This window comes from Heterodontus francisci, chromosome 20 (genome assembly GCF_036365525.1).
Source record: "Heterodontus francisci isolate sHetFra1 chromosome 20, sHetFra1.hap1, whole genome shotgun sequence".
In the NCBI taxonomy this organism is placed as follows: Eukaryota; Metazoa; Chordata; class Chondrichthyes; order Heterodontiformes; family Heterodontidae; genus Heterodontus; species Heterodontus francisci.
In genome coordinates this window covers 56,850,999-56,868,501 of record NC_090390.1, presented here as the reverse complement: position 1 = coordinate 56,868,501, position 17,503 = coordinate 56,850,999, and the positions used below count along the sequence as shown (strand labels likewise).

General features: G+C 44.1%; 1 protein-coding gene across 2 annotated transcripts in view; it reads left to right on the top strand.

Moving 5' to 3' along the window:
* Positions 1–17,503, top strand: part of acadsb (acyl-CoA dehydrogenase short/branched chain) — an 89,912-nt gene that overhangs the window by 44,020 nt on the left and 28,389 nt on the right. For both annotated transcript variants that reach the window (XM_068052813.1, XM_068052812.1), the window contains one exon: positions 9,701–9,871. In XM_068052813.1, coding sequence (XP_067908914.1) covers positions 9,701–9,871 — 171 coding nt within the window. The remainder of the gene's footprint in view (positions 1–9,700; positions 9,872–17,503) is intronic.

Below are 17,503 nucleotides of genomic sequence, written 5' to 3'. Positions count from 1 at the left end.
TTAAATGATAAATGGTGTGCATTAAGTACATTGCTGAGTAGCTGCATCCCTCATCAGGGGGCCCCAGATTGTGCAAGGCTAGCACTACTTAAAGTTAGCCAGCACCTCCTTTAAAGGCTGCAGCAGGGGCTGAAACTGGTGAAAGAGGAGTTTTGAGTAGTAAGAACCTTGAAAAATAGCACAACAGTCCAGAGAGCACACTGCCGAGGTTTTTCAGTGCAGTATAGAAGGCTTTGGTGCAGGAGCTGCACAGGAGGAGAACAGCCCTCTTTCTCAGAGGGCCAGGAGGCCCTCCAGAATGATATTAAGAAGGCAGTAGGATCAGATAGCCGTCGTAGTTAATATCAGGACTCTAGCTCTAAGGACCTAGATGCAGTGCCGATAACCTCACACAAATAGTTAAGATCCGTGAATGTTTTTTCACATGCCATTTTCTTATAAATGGACCACTAGTTTCACACGCTGTTCCGTTCACCACACCTCCTTCACTCATCTACCAACAATCTCTATCAGCCACGACTTGGACCCAACGTTCAGAGCCGCGCCTCACACTCTTACACTTAGTAAAGCTGAAAACCACACCCTCACATCACACTGACACTGCTAGCTATTCAACAGTGATGGGTGCTTCACACAAACACATTACACTACACTTAGTGACCGGCCCCCACCTCCCCCCACCACCATCCCTCTCTCTCTTGCTGGCAGTCATTGGTGCGACCACGACTGGGCAAAGGCAAGCCTGAAATCAGAGAGGATGACAGTATGTTTCTACCTAATCCACCTTTACACATCCCACTGATTCCTTATCCATAATCTGTTCTGATTCACAAGCTGCAAATGCTGTAAGCATGCATCTGTTGCTTTCCCCACTTCCCTCATCACGACCTTACCCTTCTGCCTTTATCCTTTCAGATACCCAAGAGCTGTTATATGGTCAGGCATTGGTGTGGAAGTGTGAATTCCTTGGGAATAAGAGACTGATGAAGAAGTAGCGCCATAACATAATCTTAATCTTGAGATCACAACCATCAGCTCAAGTAATTGCACTGCGCAAACTTCAGAGGATAGCATAGAGGCAGGATCTGGATGTGATGCGTCACCAGGCACAAGGTGCTGCAGCTAGGGCAGGGTGAAAGGATAGTGTGGGTGTCAGCTCCTTGGAGGACAGAGTCACATGATTTCTGTTGTAGTGGATTCATGAGGAATTTGATGGGGCAGCGTATAGAAAAAGGCTGATGGGCATGTATAATGAAATGCTTGGTGCATGACAGGCCTGCCAGAGAGCCTGCTCTCACTGAAGAGCTTGGAATTCATTTCTTTCCAGCATGAAAATGGTGACCAACTCCATGAAAGCACTTTTGAACCTAACCATGATGGCAGATGTCTTAGCTTCCATTGTCGCACCAGCAGAAGTCATCCGATGTCTGTGCTGCAATGGAAGCTCGAACTGAGTCATGAAATCTCTGCTGGTTGCCATGCAGGCTCAGACTGCTGCCATTATGGCTGCAGATAACAGTGCTCAAAGGGGCATGCAGGGTCTCCCAGCAGTCTGTCCTCCTACAGATTACTAAGATTGCTGAGGCGCTGATTCGGGGAGGCAGTGGTTCGGTCTAGCACTAACCTGTTGTCCTTTCTCAGGATGACCGCATTTGTGTTCCCACCACTGCCATGTTGTCAGTGCCCCTGCTGTTGCCTGCCAGTCCCCACTGCTGCTGCCAGTGCTGAGGTGGTGCAGTCCAAAACCAGGCCTTCTAGACCTAGAGCTGCTCGAGGGTGTCCCTGCAAGGTCAACTGCAGTCTCCACAATCTTCTGCCAGCCATACTGCAGCCACTGAGGTAGCACTGCGCAGGAACACGAGGGCAGGTAAATGCATCTGCAAGACAGGCACAGACAGAGAATGCACAAGGGTGATCTGTAGGAGTATAGGAAGTGTTGGATAAAATTGCTATGGAATTTTTTTTTTGGCGGTTTTTATTTCAGCATTGTTGCCTGGGGATGCTGTAATTGCCTGTAGGCTGTGTTTGCTGACAACTTAAATCCATGGCTGCACACAATGGACATGTTTGTTACTCGGAGAACATTGCGCTATTAAAATCTCATCAGAAGGACAGCTGTACACCATCTGTAATTCTGTGAGGTTTCAGTGCCATCACATGCTCTGGCCGTTCACTTCCATTTCCCCCCCATCCGCTTATTCGCACACCTGCCCCCACCCCCCCCCCACCCCCCACCTCTGATTCTCCGGCTGCTCACTCCCCGCTGCTTAGTCCCCGCTACCCCCTCCAGCCCATCCCTCCAGACGCTAGCTCGAGGCCGCGGGCCACGCCGCTTCCCTCCTTTCAGCCACTTGCTCCTACATCACTTCATCACTCCTCGCAGCCCGCTTTGGTTTTTCAGGCGGAACGAGTGGCCGAGAGGAGGGAAGCAGCCTAGAGCTAGCACCTGGAGGGGTGTGGGGGGGAAGCGGGGAGCGAGCAGCTGGACAGCAGGGTGGGGGGAAAACGGGGAGCGAGCGGCCGGGGGTGTGGGGGAAGAGTGGGGAGTGAGGGACTGAGTGCGTTTTCCTGTGCATGCACCATTTAGTCCTGGCAAGACAAGACGTAGGCTGCGCATGCGCAGCGTCTGAGCGCAGGAGACCGTTTGTGCATGTGCGCAGCTTGGAGCGCTCCTGATGACATCAGGCTGCTGTGTTGTCAGGAGTCACTTTGTTGCCTGTAACAGAAGAATGGTAAGGTGTGTGTTGTACGCTGGGAATTTTGGGTTGTATTCGAATGAGGCGATCATGGATAGCCTAGCTGGAAAGGGGATGTGCCACTCTCTTCCTCCTCCTTTTTCCTCTTTCTTTCTTCTATATCCCTGTTGGCAAGGGCTGTACTCTCATGATGGCCAGTTTCTGGAGCATACACAGACTAATTTGAATTGGGATACATTCTCTGGCGGATACTGGAGGGCTCCTCCAGATCAGTCCAGGCAGCAGAACCATTGCTTCAGCACCCGAATGGTCTGCTGTATGATGTTTCATGTGGTAGCATGGCTCTCGTGCTATGCACACTGGCCATGTGTGATTGTGTTGCAGAGTATGGTCATGCGCCAGGAATAAAGCAGATAGCCCTTTATGCCCTGCAGCCACCCTCTGGTTTGACATGGTGGCTGAAATACTGAGAGAACAGCAGACAAGTGCAGAACAAAAGCATCATGACTGCTGCCAGGATAGCCGACATGATGTGCAGAACGTGGTTGGATACTGTGATAAATATTGGACATGCGATGATGTAACATTCATGGACTAACTCTGAAGAGTTAGGAAAAAACCAATGCAACTATCTGGACTCTGACTCTCGAGAATTCAACAGGTTTATTGTAACCATTCTCCCTTCACTAAAACCCACCTACCTCTTATACACTCACTCACTCACTCACTCACTCACTCACACTCACTCACTCACTCACTCACTCACTCACTCACTCACTCACACACACACACACACACACACACACACACACACACACACACACACACACACACACACACACACACACACACAGGAGTGAGTGTGTGTGTGTTTGTTTTTTTTTTAAAACCTACAAGAAAACCTGTCGCTGTCTGTTTATTTGAAAAATAAACCACAAAGGCACTAAACTCTTAATACACTTGCTGTAGTCAGGTGGGAAATATCCACATCACACTGTAACAGATTGGGGGCTTGAAGTCAGGATCTAAACCACCAGACAAACGAGAGATTAGGAAAATGGGTGGAAATTTGACCTCTAAGATTGTGGAAAAATAAACAATTAGGTTTTCTTTTATTTTTTTTTCTACGGTGCTAGAAACAAAAGAGCTGGCTGTATTTAATGCTAAGGAGTTTGTAGAGCGGAGAGGGATAGCCTATGATAACTTAAATTTAGTGTTGAATATTAAAAAGCTTGGCTATAGAGGTGGGAATCATTTTCAGACAAAAAGAAAAGATACCTGAACTGGTGAAAAGTCTAGCCAACCATTTTAAACTTGTTTCAAACTAGAAGAAGAAAACATAGGATCAGAGCCTGTAAAAGGAATTCTGGCTAGAATCCTGTTACAGATGAAAAAGGAAGAGAGAGAATTTCAGCTTCAAAAAGAAAAAAAGAGGAAAGAGAGGAAGCAGCAAGAAGGTTTGCGTTACAGAGGCTGCAAACCCAAAATGAAAATGCTGCTAGTCGTTCAGACTTTATCCCCAATTCAGAGCAAAATTTTGATGTGCTGAGACACTCAAGGCTAGTGGCAAAATTTAATGAGGAGGAGGTTGAGTCATACTTTATCTCATTTGAGAAAATAGCTAGCAGGCTAAAATGGCCAAAAGAATTCTGGACTCTTCTCTTACAAGGCAAGTTCGTGGGTAGGGCTTGTGAAGCTTTTTCCCTGTTATTGGAAGCAAGTTCATCTGATTATGAACAAATTAAAACTGCAATTCTGAATGCATGTGAGCTGGTACTGGAAGCATCTTGATGGAAATTCCAACGCCTGGAAAAGACCCGCACAGATTTGAATTCGAAAGAATCAAACGTATGGCTTTTGATCACTGGATACGATCTTACAAGCTAGAGCCCTCATTTGAAAATTTGAGAGGTGGTGTTGCTAGAAGAGTTTAAAAGTAGCATCCCAAGTAGCATAAGAACCCACAACGAAGAATAAGGAGTCACAAGAGTAAAGGAAGCTGCAACAATGGCTGACAACTATGAATTAATACATAAATCCCTAACTCTGAGTAAACTTGTGTCTAGTAATGCGTATAAGCTAGGGAGAGATAGCAAGAATGCAGAGGAAGCAGAAATGGGCTCAAGAGAAAAGGAGAGAAGGGAAGGAAAACGCGACAAGTCTCGAACTTTTAAAAGAAGGAACCCAGGGGATACAGCAGTAGGGGCCACCTGACATGCTTCCAGTGTGGCAGATATGGGCATATCTAGGGCAATTCTTGGTATGCCAAAAAACCGTCAGGAGGTGCTACAGTCAAGCTTGTGTCTGTGGCTTTGAACGTTATAAAACTTATGTTCTAATACAATGCAAGAGCAAAACACTTACCAGAACTTTTTGCACAAAGGGAAAATGACTACTTTTGTATCCCACTTACCAGACAAGGAAATAACCATCCTCCGGGATACCGGATGTTTTCAAACCCTACTAACAACCAAACTGACAAAAATGCAACTGGAAAGCAGAATAAATACCACAGTATTAGTAAAAGGGCTTACTGGCAAATGCTTGAAGGTTCCATTAGTTAAAACTTACCTGCAGAATAAGTTGGTGACTGGGGTAGTGACGGTCAGAATCGTTCCGAGCTTATCCCTGCAGGGGCTAGACTTATTGTTGGGTAATGACTTGGCAAGAAGCACAGCATTGTACCCAGAGGGTTCAGAGCTGTCCAGAGACTGGAGAAACTGAGGGGAGAAAACAAAACTCTATACAACTGCAGAAGCCTGAGGAAGTCCCAAAAATCCTACAGGGGGTGTCAGAGCCAGAAGAATTTAAAAGGGCCCATATAGAGTTAAAAACATTTAAAGAAGCTACAATAAGAGCTGAAAAATCTGAAAGAAAAGCAACTGAGATATGGTTAGCCGAAACCTTTTTCAAGATTTAAATAGGGAGGAGGAAGTTCCCAAACAGGAAAGCCGAGTGAGGGAGATGCCTCACTTAGTTGAAGTGCCACAGGGGAGTGCAGTGGAAGTTGGACAACCACCTGCGAGCTGTAATGTCCCAGAGGACATGGGGCAGATTAGGACAACGCCTATCTCTGTAGTAAAAGGAAAAGGGAAGGTAACATACCCTAAAGTGAACGACACTTGTGAGAATCACAAGAGAACCAAAAGTGAGGTCAGCATGTATCTACCCACTGAAGAATCACACACTCTGGTTCCAAATCCAAAACTAATCAAACCCAACAATTGAGTCAGAACCCAGCCAGCACAAGCAACAGGAAGAAATCCCAGACGCATCGCAGGGGCTAAAAATCGATGTATCACTCAGTATCGCCCTAGAAATAAGAACTATCAATATGCCAGAACCTGAATGGTTAACGCCAGGCATTGCGGAAGCAGCAGGCAAGGGGTTAAAGCTTGTACAAACAGAGAATCATGCTACAAGCATTAACAAATTTTCATATTACAGGCTTCACCAACACTCATGTAGTCCTGGAGATTAACATTCCTAAAGTAGTACAAACTGGTATGAGAGAAACTACAACCCATTTGACAACAGGTAACCAAACATAATGCAATTTTTTGCTGGTACTTCATCCCAAAGGAAGGATGATGCAAAAAAAACTTAGGCTGGAAGCCTGAGAGGAGTGAATGAATGTGTAAAGTGGTGTGACCCTAAACTGTCTTACTGTTTCTTTTTCCCTCCTTCGAATCTCAAAAAGCAACATATAATGAAATCCAAGGAATTTCATTTTTTCGCTTTTGGGGGAGTGTCATACACATTGGAAGTGCAATGTTACAACATTCACCGGACTAACTCTGAAGTGTTATGAGAAAACGGACTTTGTCTTTAAGAAATGAATCTTTATTTTTTTTAAAAAAGTGAACAATGATCCAAAATGGCCCCCAAAGCAAATCCATATTGTATTCAAATAATCTGACAAAGGACAAATGACAAATCTTCAAAGCCAAAAGGTGATGATGAAGCCAATCTCTAACCTATCATTCAAAACATTCCAGAATTGAATGTCGTCTTCTAAAACAAAGGAGGTGCGAAGTAGCCATATCCTGGGTCGTTGTGCGATCACCATGGTAAAGAAACCAGAATGTCTCTTAACAGGCGGTGAGAAGTGACAGTTTTGCTTTTTTTTTAAAAAAAAGACAGCCAGAAAGAGAGACTGACCCAGAAAGTGAAGCGACTTGTACCTGCTGGCCTTCCAGAAAGCACATGCCCTGCTGGAAAAAATCTGACATCTACATCATATAGCAGATAGAGAAAGCTAGAAGTGACCCACCACCTTCAACAGAACCTTCAATCAAACGTGAAATCTACAATCACCACAGGTCTGCAACTATCTGGACTTTGAATCTCAAGAGAATTCAACAGCTTTGTTGGAACTCCTCTCCCCCACAAAAACCCATCTACCTCTTTCCTTCCTCAGTTTCTTTGTGTGTGTGTGTGTGTGTGTGTGTGTGTGTGTGTGTGTGTGTGTGTGTGTGTGTGTGTGTGTGTGTGTGTGTGTGTGTGTGTGTGTGGTTGTGACAATTTCAGCATAAGGTATAGTGATCAATAAACAATAGACTTTCTGTTTTGAAAAACTGACAAGAAAACCTCTTGCTGTCCGTTTATTTGAAAAATAAAACACAAAGGGGCTAAATTCTTAATACAGATACACTTGCTGCAGATAGGTGGGGAGTTAACAGTGGGAACCACCCACGTTACTCCACATGATCTTAATGATACCAACTGTATGTTCTGCAAGTGGTACATTTTGCAGTTGCGGTGCATCTCTGCCTTTAAATGCAGTGTCCACAAAGCCATAAGTGTGCAATCAATGGCACCCTGCACCATGGGGAAGCCTGCTATCCTGGTACATGCACACTTCACCTGCTTCTCTCTGTTCAGACTCCACTGAATAGAGTTTCTGTCACCTCTCTGCAGTATTGGACAGTGAGCTGCAAGATGTTCCGGATGTTGCCTGATCCAGCCTAGAAGAATACCATGTGTAGAAACTTAGGGTCATGACCTTCACAGCCACTGGCAGCACCATCCTTGACCTGCTTTGAGGCTGTTGGTCTGGTTATGGGAGGTGGCAGAGGTCTGTAAGTACCTCCTTGATAATGTGCATGTGCTCCTGGCTTAGGTGGAGGTAAGAGAAGTGCTTCTGGAAGACCCTAGATAGAGAAGGCCTCCTGCCGTGAGCCCTTCTCTCCCTCTTCTGGCTCCCTCTGCGAGAAGCTTGTCATTGTCTTTGGACCCTCTGTTCCATATCCCCCCTCATGCCGCAGTCCAAAGGTGCTAGTAACAATAGCACCCATGATTGGGAGCAAGTGCCCGACTAGAACCCTTGGTCACAACCAGGGCTTTCTCTATGCACAGCACCAGTCCCTATTGACTTTACCTACTTTAATCAAATCTTCAAGTGACCACAAACTCATACAAAGCCAGTAGAGATAAATGAGCAACTAACCTGAGAGTGGTCGCTGATCTGTTTTAGTAGCGCTGGTGGGAGTTCCTTCATGTTGCTGAACATATGTTCAGCTGTGCGTGTTTGAGGGCATTAGCTTGAGCGGCAAGCTCAAAAATGGCAGCGCTGATATCAATTCACTGTAACACGCTCTGTCACAATCTGCCTACTCTGCATGCTTATGGCTCATGCTCCTAAGCCAACACTAACAGCCTTACCAAGATGGCATCCAGCACGTCATGTCATAAGTGTTCATGTACAGCACAATACCATTTTGGTACCAAAACCGCACCCATTGAGCCAAAACTACAGGTGCTATGGTGCCCTATTTTGCAGCCTGCATTTCCACAATGTTTTACAGGTTGAACATTTCAACTTAAAAACAAAACATAAATAATACTTGCTGTGTGTGGCATGATGCTCTTTGGAGTGCCTGAACATTATTTTAAAGTTTGATTCTTCAGATGGTAAGTTTTAAATTTCAGCCATAAATCTGGGTCTGGCTGCTGTGCTGAGGCAAAGTCCTTTCCACAGGCAGGGCAAATTTGTGAAGAGAATCAGCACATCTTTCATGTATTTCCTTTCATGCACTTTTTAAACTTTTCTGTGTGGATCCTTCTGCAAATATTGGTTTACACACACTTTTCCTAACTTCAGAAAGATCATATCAGCTATCCAAAACAAAAGAATACATAAAAAATTTGCGTGCACTTTCACCTCACAACACCCAGAAGGGTTTCACTGCAAAACAAATTCACAACCAATGAAGTACTTTTGAAGTGTAATCACTGTTGTAATGTAGGCCAAGGTGCAGCCAGTTTGCACACAGCAATGTCCCACAAACAGAACTGAGGTAAATGATCAGATAATTTCTTTCTAATGGTGTTGACTGAGGGATAAATGTTTACCCAGGAACTCACCTGCTCTTTGAATATGCCATGAGATCTTTTATGTCCATGGACGAAGGCAGATGGGACTTAAGTTTAACCACTTATCCAGTAAAAGGTACCTCTGACAGTACTAAACTGAAGTATCAACCTAAATTATGTCCTCCAGCTTGAACTGACAATCACCTGGCTCCGAGACATGAGTGGTACCACTGAGCAAAGAGAAAGACCTAGTACTATTATTGCAAAAAAACACTTTTTAATTACGATACAACTACAGAGTTTAAGTGCCAGTAGCTCAACAAAAGCAGGATCTAATGGTAGAAAAACACAAATTCAATGATGGTACAAGTCTCCAGGAGCCAGGAATGCTTTTTGAAAATATATAAACTGAAGACACTCATTCCGAGATGTCGACCATCCTCAGCAGAGGCCCGAGTGTAGATCAAAAATTTTGTCCGAAATCTTGGATCTTTGCACAGGTTGTCATGTGAGGGGTCAAGAGGAAGGTGAAAGAGAAAAGTATGGGGAAGGATTTTAGACTTTTGCCTAATTTGGCATTCATTTTTCTTTTAAGATCATTTTAATAGCAAATTACAAATCTCCAACATTGATATTCTAACTAGTCAGTTTGTTACAAACACCTTAACTATTGTAAAATCTCTTTTTAGGTTGGCAGTTTCTGTCTTTCAGAAGTTGAGTCTGGAAGTGATGCATTCTCTTTGAAAACTTGTGCAGAAAAACATAAAGATTATTACGTCATTAATGGCTCCAAGATGTGGATTAGTAATGCTGAATGTGCTGGAATATTTCTCGTGATGGCAAATGCAAACTTCTCAGCCGTAAGTATCAAAGTAAATTAAAAAAATTTTGTAAACCTGAATTAGTAATAAATGCAGAACCACACATTGGTTTTCTGGAAGAAAGCAATCTTAAGTTTACTTATATATTTGTATGTGTGTTTGTATGTCATATTTACATAATTTTGAATTTTATTTAATATAAGACTTCTGTCCATTTAGCTGAAGCATAATACTTTGCCATTAATTTCCAGCAATTGTCAGTGAATCATATAATATGGGCGGCACAGTGGTTAGCACTGCAGCCTCACAGCTCCAGTGACCAGGGTTCAGTTCTGGGTGCTGCCTGTGCGGAGTTTGCAAGTTCTCCCTGTGTCTGCGTGGGTTTTTGCCGGGTGCTCCGGTTTCCTCCCACAGCCAAAGACTTACAGGTTGATAGGTAAATTGGCCATTGTAAATCACCCCTAGTGTAGGTAGGTGGTAGGAGAATGGTGGGGATGTGGTAGAGAATATGGGGTTAATGTAGGATTAGTAGACATGGTTGGTTGTTGGTCAGCACAGACTCAGTGGGCCGAAGGGCCTGTTTCAGTGCTGTAACTCTAAATCTAAAATCTAAAAATCTAAATCTAAAAATAAAATCTAAAATATCATTAATATAAACTCTGTTAAACAACTGTATAGTGATGGAAGCAGAAGCAGCTGTTGTGCATTATGGTGATAGCAGTGTGTATATTGAGCTGATGCAAGACCAATTGGCTCTAGGATCAGAGGCAAGGAATCGGGCAACAAAATCAAAAAGCTAGAGAAACCCATACAGATATAGTAGAAAAGATGAAAGGTGCCAGATGAAAAGAAATCTAAATTATCTTGAAAAATACATCAGATTGGGACTTAAGTCCATAACCAGAAATCTTTCTCAAAATAACCATTAGCTGCCTTGTAATTGCTTTCCATTAGCCAACCATTTGAGTGTTAAATTTTAGGTGCAACATACACACAGCAGTTACAATGTACCTTTAAGTTTTGTCAATTTAATTTTCGTAAGTTTTTGATATTTGTCATGAGACCGAGTAATTTAGAAAATAAACAGTTCAAATATATAAAATCACTTGTTTCAATAAATGGCTAACAAACACAAGAATATGCGGCGCAGTGGTTAGCACCGCAGCCTCACAGCTCCAGTGACCCGGGTTCAATTCTGGGTACTGCCTGTGTGGAGTTTGCAAGTTCTCCCTGTGACTGCGTGGGTTTCCTCCGGGTGCTCCGGTTTCCTCCCACATGCCAAAGACTTGCAGGTTGATAGGTAAATTGGCCATTATAAATTGCCCCTAGTATAGATAGGTGGTAGGGAAGTATAGGGACAGGTGGGGATGTGGTAGGAATATGGAATTAGTGTAGGTTTAGTATAAATGGGTGGTTGATGGTCGGCACAGACTCGGTGGGCTGAAGGGCCTGTTTCAGTGCTGTATCTCTAAATAAAATAAAAATAAAATAAATAAAAAAAATAAAATATATCATATTTTAAAGTTAAATCTGCCCAGATGTGCAAGTATAATGGCCCAGATGTTGCTATAGCAGGGCACCTAATGGCATCTACCTGAAGGAATGAGACTCCATACTTTTAATAGTTAATTTTCAGTGCCAGAGAGTTTGATTGGCAATAATTAAGTTATCACGTTGTTGTGACCTTCACCTGTACCATTTACATTAAATAACAGTGAGCCATTAGCCTCACCATTATTTTGACTGCAAAATCTAGGCCAATATATTTTTGCCTCTAATATAGTCTTAGGATAACAAATAAAAGCCCATCCTTGAAAAAACATAGCTTTTTCTAAAACTTGCATCCCAGTGGGAAGTCGTTTGAGGGTGAATTTCCTCAGAGCTTCAGCCACTCTTGTCAGTACAACTTGGGCAGAAGTTCAACAGAAACCTGTTTACACATCTGAATGAGACTTCTGCCTTGCAGCAGCAGAGCAGGGAAAGCTCCAAAAGAAAAGAACTCACTCCCCTGGTCTTTACCTGCTATCCTAATACTGAATTTGGGAGTTCATATCAGATTTGCAGGCGCACACCCAGTATTTTATTTCGAAAAGAATCATTCCAATTCACACACACACACTGCTTGCATTGTTGATTTTGTCACAATACAGGAACTTCCCATCAAAGGAATACTACTGATTGACCACCTCATTAGATCTCTACCATGATGTTGGCAGATACACTAATAACAGCATTGTTCAACACCTCCAACACATTAAATAACTTTGACTGAACCCCCAAATTCATTTCACATCAGCTAGGTGTTTTTCTGTACTAGAATGAATTTTAAATTGTTTGTTATTTCCTTTCTTCCAGCTAAAGTTCACAGAATTCAGAACTAATCCATAATACCATGTGCAGTCACTTGTAAAAGTCCTCCCATTAGCAACCACTTCAACTTGCAATGATCTAGTGATTACCTTTAACCTTAAGAACCACAGCTACTGTTTATATTGTGCCTTTAAAGTAAAAAAAAATGCCCCATGGTACTTCAGAGACTCGAGACAAAAATGGACACCAAGTCAACATAGAAGCTAATTAAGAAGACTGAACAAAAGCTTACTCAGAGGTAGTTTCAGTCGCCAACGTGTGGCAAAGGAAAGGGGAAAGCACAAGGCCAGAGGTGGAGAAACGGAGAGTTCCGGGAGCTAATAGGGCCAGAGAACGTTAGAGACACGAAAGGACAAGGCCAAAGAGGAATGTAAATGTGAGTGCGAATTTTAAATTGGAGGCATCTGGAGTCTGGTAGCCAATGTACATCAGCAAGAACTGGAGTGATGAGTGAGTACAACTTGCTGCCGAACAGGATATTGTTATGACCCATTGAGAAAGAGGTCTAGGGTTCCCTTTCAGCCTTCACCTGGTCTTACTGTAACAGGGTTTAATTTTAAACACACCATGTTTTTAGCTTCCCCTTGGTGAATCCTTGTTCACCGCTTTCCAATTATAAGGCAAAGAAACCAGCACAAACAGGCTTTCTTAGGTTTAAAGAAGAAAAGTGAAATTTATTAAATCTTAAACTTAAACTCTAATATGGTTAACGCCTACGGATATACGACGCAGCCCATGCTAGCATGCATACGCGATACGCACATGCAAATAGAGTCGGAAAAGAGCAGAAGAAAAAATAAAGAGGAAAGGTTTGAGGTAATATCTGAAGATTTGTTACGGTTCTTCGAGCTCACTGTAGAGTCCTTGATTGTAAGTAGATCTTGCTTTTCATTGGGGCCCAGTATTATTCTTCAACCTTGTTCGCTGTAAGAGACTTTTCTCTCTTGGGGTTCATGTGTCTTCAGTGGATTCAGAGGCTTGTGAGAAAGAGATGGGAGCAGACAGGAGAGATATCTTCAGTCCAGGAGCAAACAGACTTTCTACCCAAACTGTTTATACAAATTCAAAAAACTCAGATTGCCCAGCAAGTTAGTCATGCGATTAGCTGGTTTGACCATGTCCATTTGTGTACTCAGCCATCTTAGCAGTCAACCTGGGGCCGAAACGATCTCCACCTATTCTCAAACTTTAAATGTGTAAGAGGCCTGACTCGCCGGCATGGAGCCAGGTGTGAAATGCGAGTGCCTAGTGGGCTCCCCTGCCTTCAACGTCTGGTCATCAAAAGCCCATTGTGAGTCTAATGTCAGGGAATGGCTGCTTTGTCCTTCCAAACACCGTTTGCCAATATGCAAACATCCCTTACAGCCACGGCTGATCTGTTCAACAAGTCCTTTTTTCACTCCAGTAACAGTTTAAAATCAGTGTTCATGACAAAATTAATGTGCCTCATTCTTGGCAGGTGGGGGCCTAGTATGACTGCTCCACACCCAGTGGAATGAAGTGCCACTTGAGAAAAGGCGCATTTCATTAAAAGGGTAGAGAAAAATGTAAAATACAAAAAAAAAACATGCATTTCGCTCATTTATTTATTTAGAGATACAGCACTGAATCTCTTGGTGCCAGTGCTGCATTAATTGCCCCCTTTTTGGCATCCCAATAAACATATGGTTTTTTTTTGGTTGGGGGGGGGGGGTGGAAGTTTCTCTTCCGTTTGCCCGTTTCCATGGCTGCCTAGGGTCTTTGTTCCTACTGAGATTTTTTTTTAAAGTGTCAGTAGTGGGCGGGTCTATCCTGAAAACACACTCAGTGCTTTGCTGAGTCATGCAAAGGCTTTTGACTTCAGGGGATGGGTGGTTCTCTTTATTTCTGACTGTGGGGGAGGATTCTTTGCTAATCTCCCTTTTGTCCCAGAGGACACTCCTGCTTGCGGGTAGTTGTGCAGACTCTACTGCACTCCCCTGTGGTACTTGGACTAGGTGAAGCATCACCCTTACGGTTTCTCTGCCCCCGCTAGAGGTCTTTCTTTATCTCTGCAGGTTCCTGTAAATGCTGTTAGCAACTCTAGTGGGATACTTGTAGTGTCTGCATTTACATAGGTGGATGTGGGGTCTAGTTTTTAACATTTTCTGGGGTTTGCTGACTGGACAGTAGGGGTTTTCATCCGGGATTCCTCCTGGACTTCCTTTAACCTGCCCTCTTGGCCACTTTTTCCTCTTCTCTGTCTAAACTTTTGCCAGCCATGTGCCTGCCTGTCCCCTTTTGTTCTCGGCGTGGGTCCCTTATAGTTCACCAGCCCTCTGCTAGAGACTCCGCTTAACACCGATACAGGACATAGGGGTGCAGGTTTCACTGTAGGTTGGGGTTTCCCCTCAACCTGGTACATGTGGCAATTCCTGCAGTACGCCACATCTTTGTGGAGTTTTGGCCAGTCAAACTGCTGTTATGCGGACATTGATCTTTTGTATACCAGCACGTACAGTCACTGTAGTCTCGAGGGCCCTTCTTAATATTTCTCGCTGGTACCTCTGTGGCACCACTAACTGGTGAATTATTGTCCACTCCTTGCTCTCGGGTCTGTGAGGAGAACTCCATTTCCTCATCAGTACCTCATTCTTTAAATAGTAGCAATCAGAGACTCCCTCCACCTTGCTTTCAGACTGGGCAGCCTGTGCTAACTATCGCAATACTGGGTCAGCTCGTTGAGCCTCAGCTAGGGAAAATCCATGTAATTCATTCCCTGGGTCTCCTAACTTTTTAAAGAAAGTCTCAGACAGACCTCTTGGTCATCTGCCTGCAGTGCCAATGCAGTCTCCTGGCTTAGTGGCAGTAGGCAGAGGGTAATGGTCAAGGGTTGTTTTTGCGATTGGAAGCCTATGACCAGTGGTGTACCACAGGGATTGGTGCTGGGACCCTTGCTGTTTGTAGTGTACGTTGATGATTTAGACGTGAATATAGTAGACATGATCAGTAAGTTTGCAGATGACATGAAAATTGGTATCGTAAATAGTGAGGAGGAAAGCCTTAGATTACAGGACGATATAGCTGGGCTGATAAGATGGGCAGGTAAGATGGGCAGAGCAGTGGCAAATGGAATTTAATATTGAGAAGTGTGAGGTGATGCATTTTGGGAGGACTAACAAGGCAAGGGAATATACAATGGGTGGTAGGACCCCAGGAAGTACAGTGGGTTAGAGGGACCTTGGTGTACTTGTCCATAGATCACCAAAGGCAGCAGCACAGGTAGATAAGGTGGTTAGGAAGGCATATGGGATACTTGCCTTTATTAGCCAAGGCATAGAATATAAGAGCAGGGAGGTTATGATGGAGCTGGTTCGACCACAGCTGGAGTACTGTCTACAGTTCTGGTCGCCACACTATAGGAAGGATGTGATTTCACTGGAGAGAGCGTAGAGGAGATTCACTAGGATGTTGCCTGGGCTGGAGAATTTCATCTATGAAGGGAGACTGGATAGGCTAGGATTGTTTTCCTTAGAGTAGAGAAGGCTGATGGGGTACCTGATTGAGGTAGGCATCGATAGGGTAGATAGGGAGAAACTTTTTCACTTAGCGGAGGTGTCAATAACCAGGGGGCATAGATTTAAGGTAAAGGTCAGGAGGTTTAGAGGGGGTTTGAATCTGGAACACTCTGTCTGAAGGGGTGGTAGAGGCAGGAACCCTCACAATATGTATGAAGTATTTCGATGAGCACTTGAAATGCCATAGCATACAAGGCAGGCTAAGTGCTGGAAAATGGGATTAGAATAGATATGTACTTGATGGCCGGCATGGACACAATGGACTGAAGGGCTTGTTTTTTGTCCTGTATAATTCTATGACTCTTCTGGGCGAGCTGGTTTGATTATGGTCTGATCCACTACACATTTAGGGAAACTGCAGGGGTCCGTCTCCCGCCACTGCCCTGGCTCTGACCTCCTGTGGTCTTTCTCTCGCTACAGGGGGTTAGCACCTTCACCCCCCCCCCCACCGCCAGATCATTACCTAGGAGCAGGTCAACCCTGTCCGCAGGCAAACTAGGGACAATCCCTACGGTCACCGGTCCTGAAACGAGGTCACACTCCAGATGCACCCGGTGTACAGGTACAGGCATGCACTGCCCTCCAATACCATTCACCACCATTTTGGTGTTCACTGCACTCAAGGTCAGGCCTTTTCCCAGTGAAAGAGATCTAGTGGCCCCTGTGTCCCTGAGAATCACTATGGGCTTGCTTGCCCCACTCGAGGATATGGGATTACTTTCCCTTCAAGTACAAAACCCTGATAGCCTTCAGGAATCCTACTAACTTCTGCACTGGCCTTAGTAAGCTTCCTGGGTTGTACCCTTACTGCAGTCAAAGCTACAACCCGTTCCGTATTTTCCATCAGGCCCTCGCCTTCACTGAGCAGGTGTGCCCTGATTAACCCTACCGGTTTTCTCTGTAGTTTCCAGCAGTTAGCTTTTAAATGCCCTGCCTTATTACAATAGAAGCACACAGATCTCCGGGTCTCGCTGTTGCTCACAGCACCTTCCTTTTTGACTGAAGGAGTGCCCCCTTTGTCTCCTGCTTTCCTTTCTCTTCCAGAACTGCCTGGGCAGTTATCACCTTCTCACCCTTTGTCCTTTCTGGATTTGTGAGGGTGATCAGGAAAGGTTCTCCCCTGGGGAACAGACTTGTAAATTAAAGCAAACTCATCGGCCAGAAAGGCCAATTGCTGGGCTCCCTGAACCCGCTGCTCCTCGACTTGAGTTTTCATTGAGAATGCGAGGGAGTTTTTAAATTCCTCTAACAGGATTACTTCTCTGAGAGTCTCATAGCTGAGATGTATTTTTAAAGCCCTCAACCACTGGTCAAAAGCCAGCTGCTTTTGCTATCTTTACCTGGTCTTATTGTAACAGGGTTTAATTTTAAACACACTATGACACTATGTTTTGAGCTCCCCCTTTGTGAATCCTTGTTCACAACTTTCCAATTATAAGGCAAAGAAATGAGCACAAACAGACTTCTTTGGTTTAAAGAAGAAAGATGAAATTTATTAAACCTTAAACTTAAACTATAATATAGTTCACGCCAACAGATATACGACGTGCCCACGCTAGCATGCACACACGATATAAGCATGCAGATAGGGACAGAGAAGAGCAGAAGAAAAGATAAGTAGAACAGTTTGAGGCAATATCTTGTTACTGTTTCTCGAGCTCTCTGTAGTCCTTGATTGAAGATGTGGTCTTGCTTTTCATTGGGGCCCAGTAGTCGTCTTAAAACCTTGTTCACGTAGGAAACCTTTCTCTTTTTGAGTTTCACG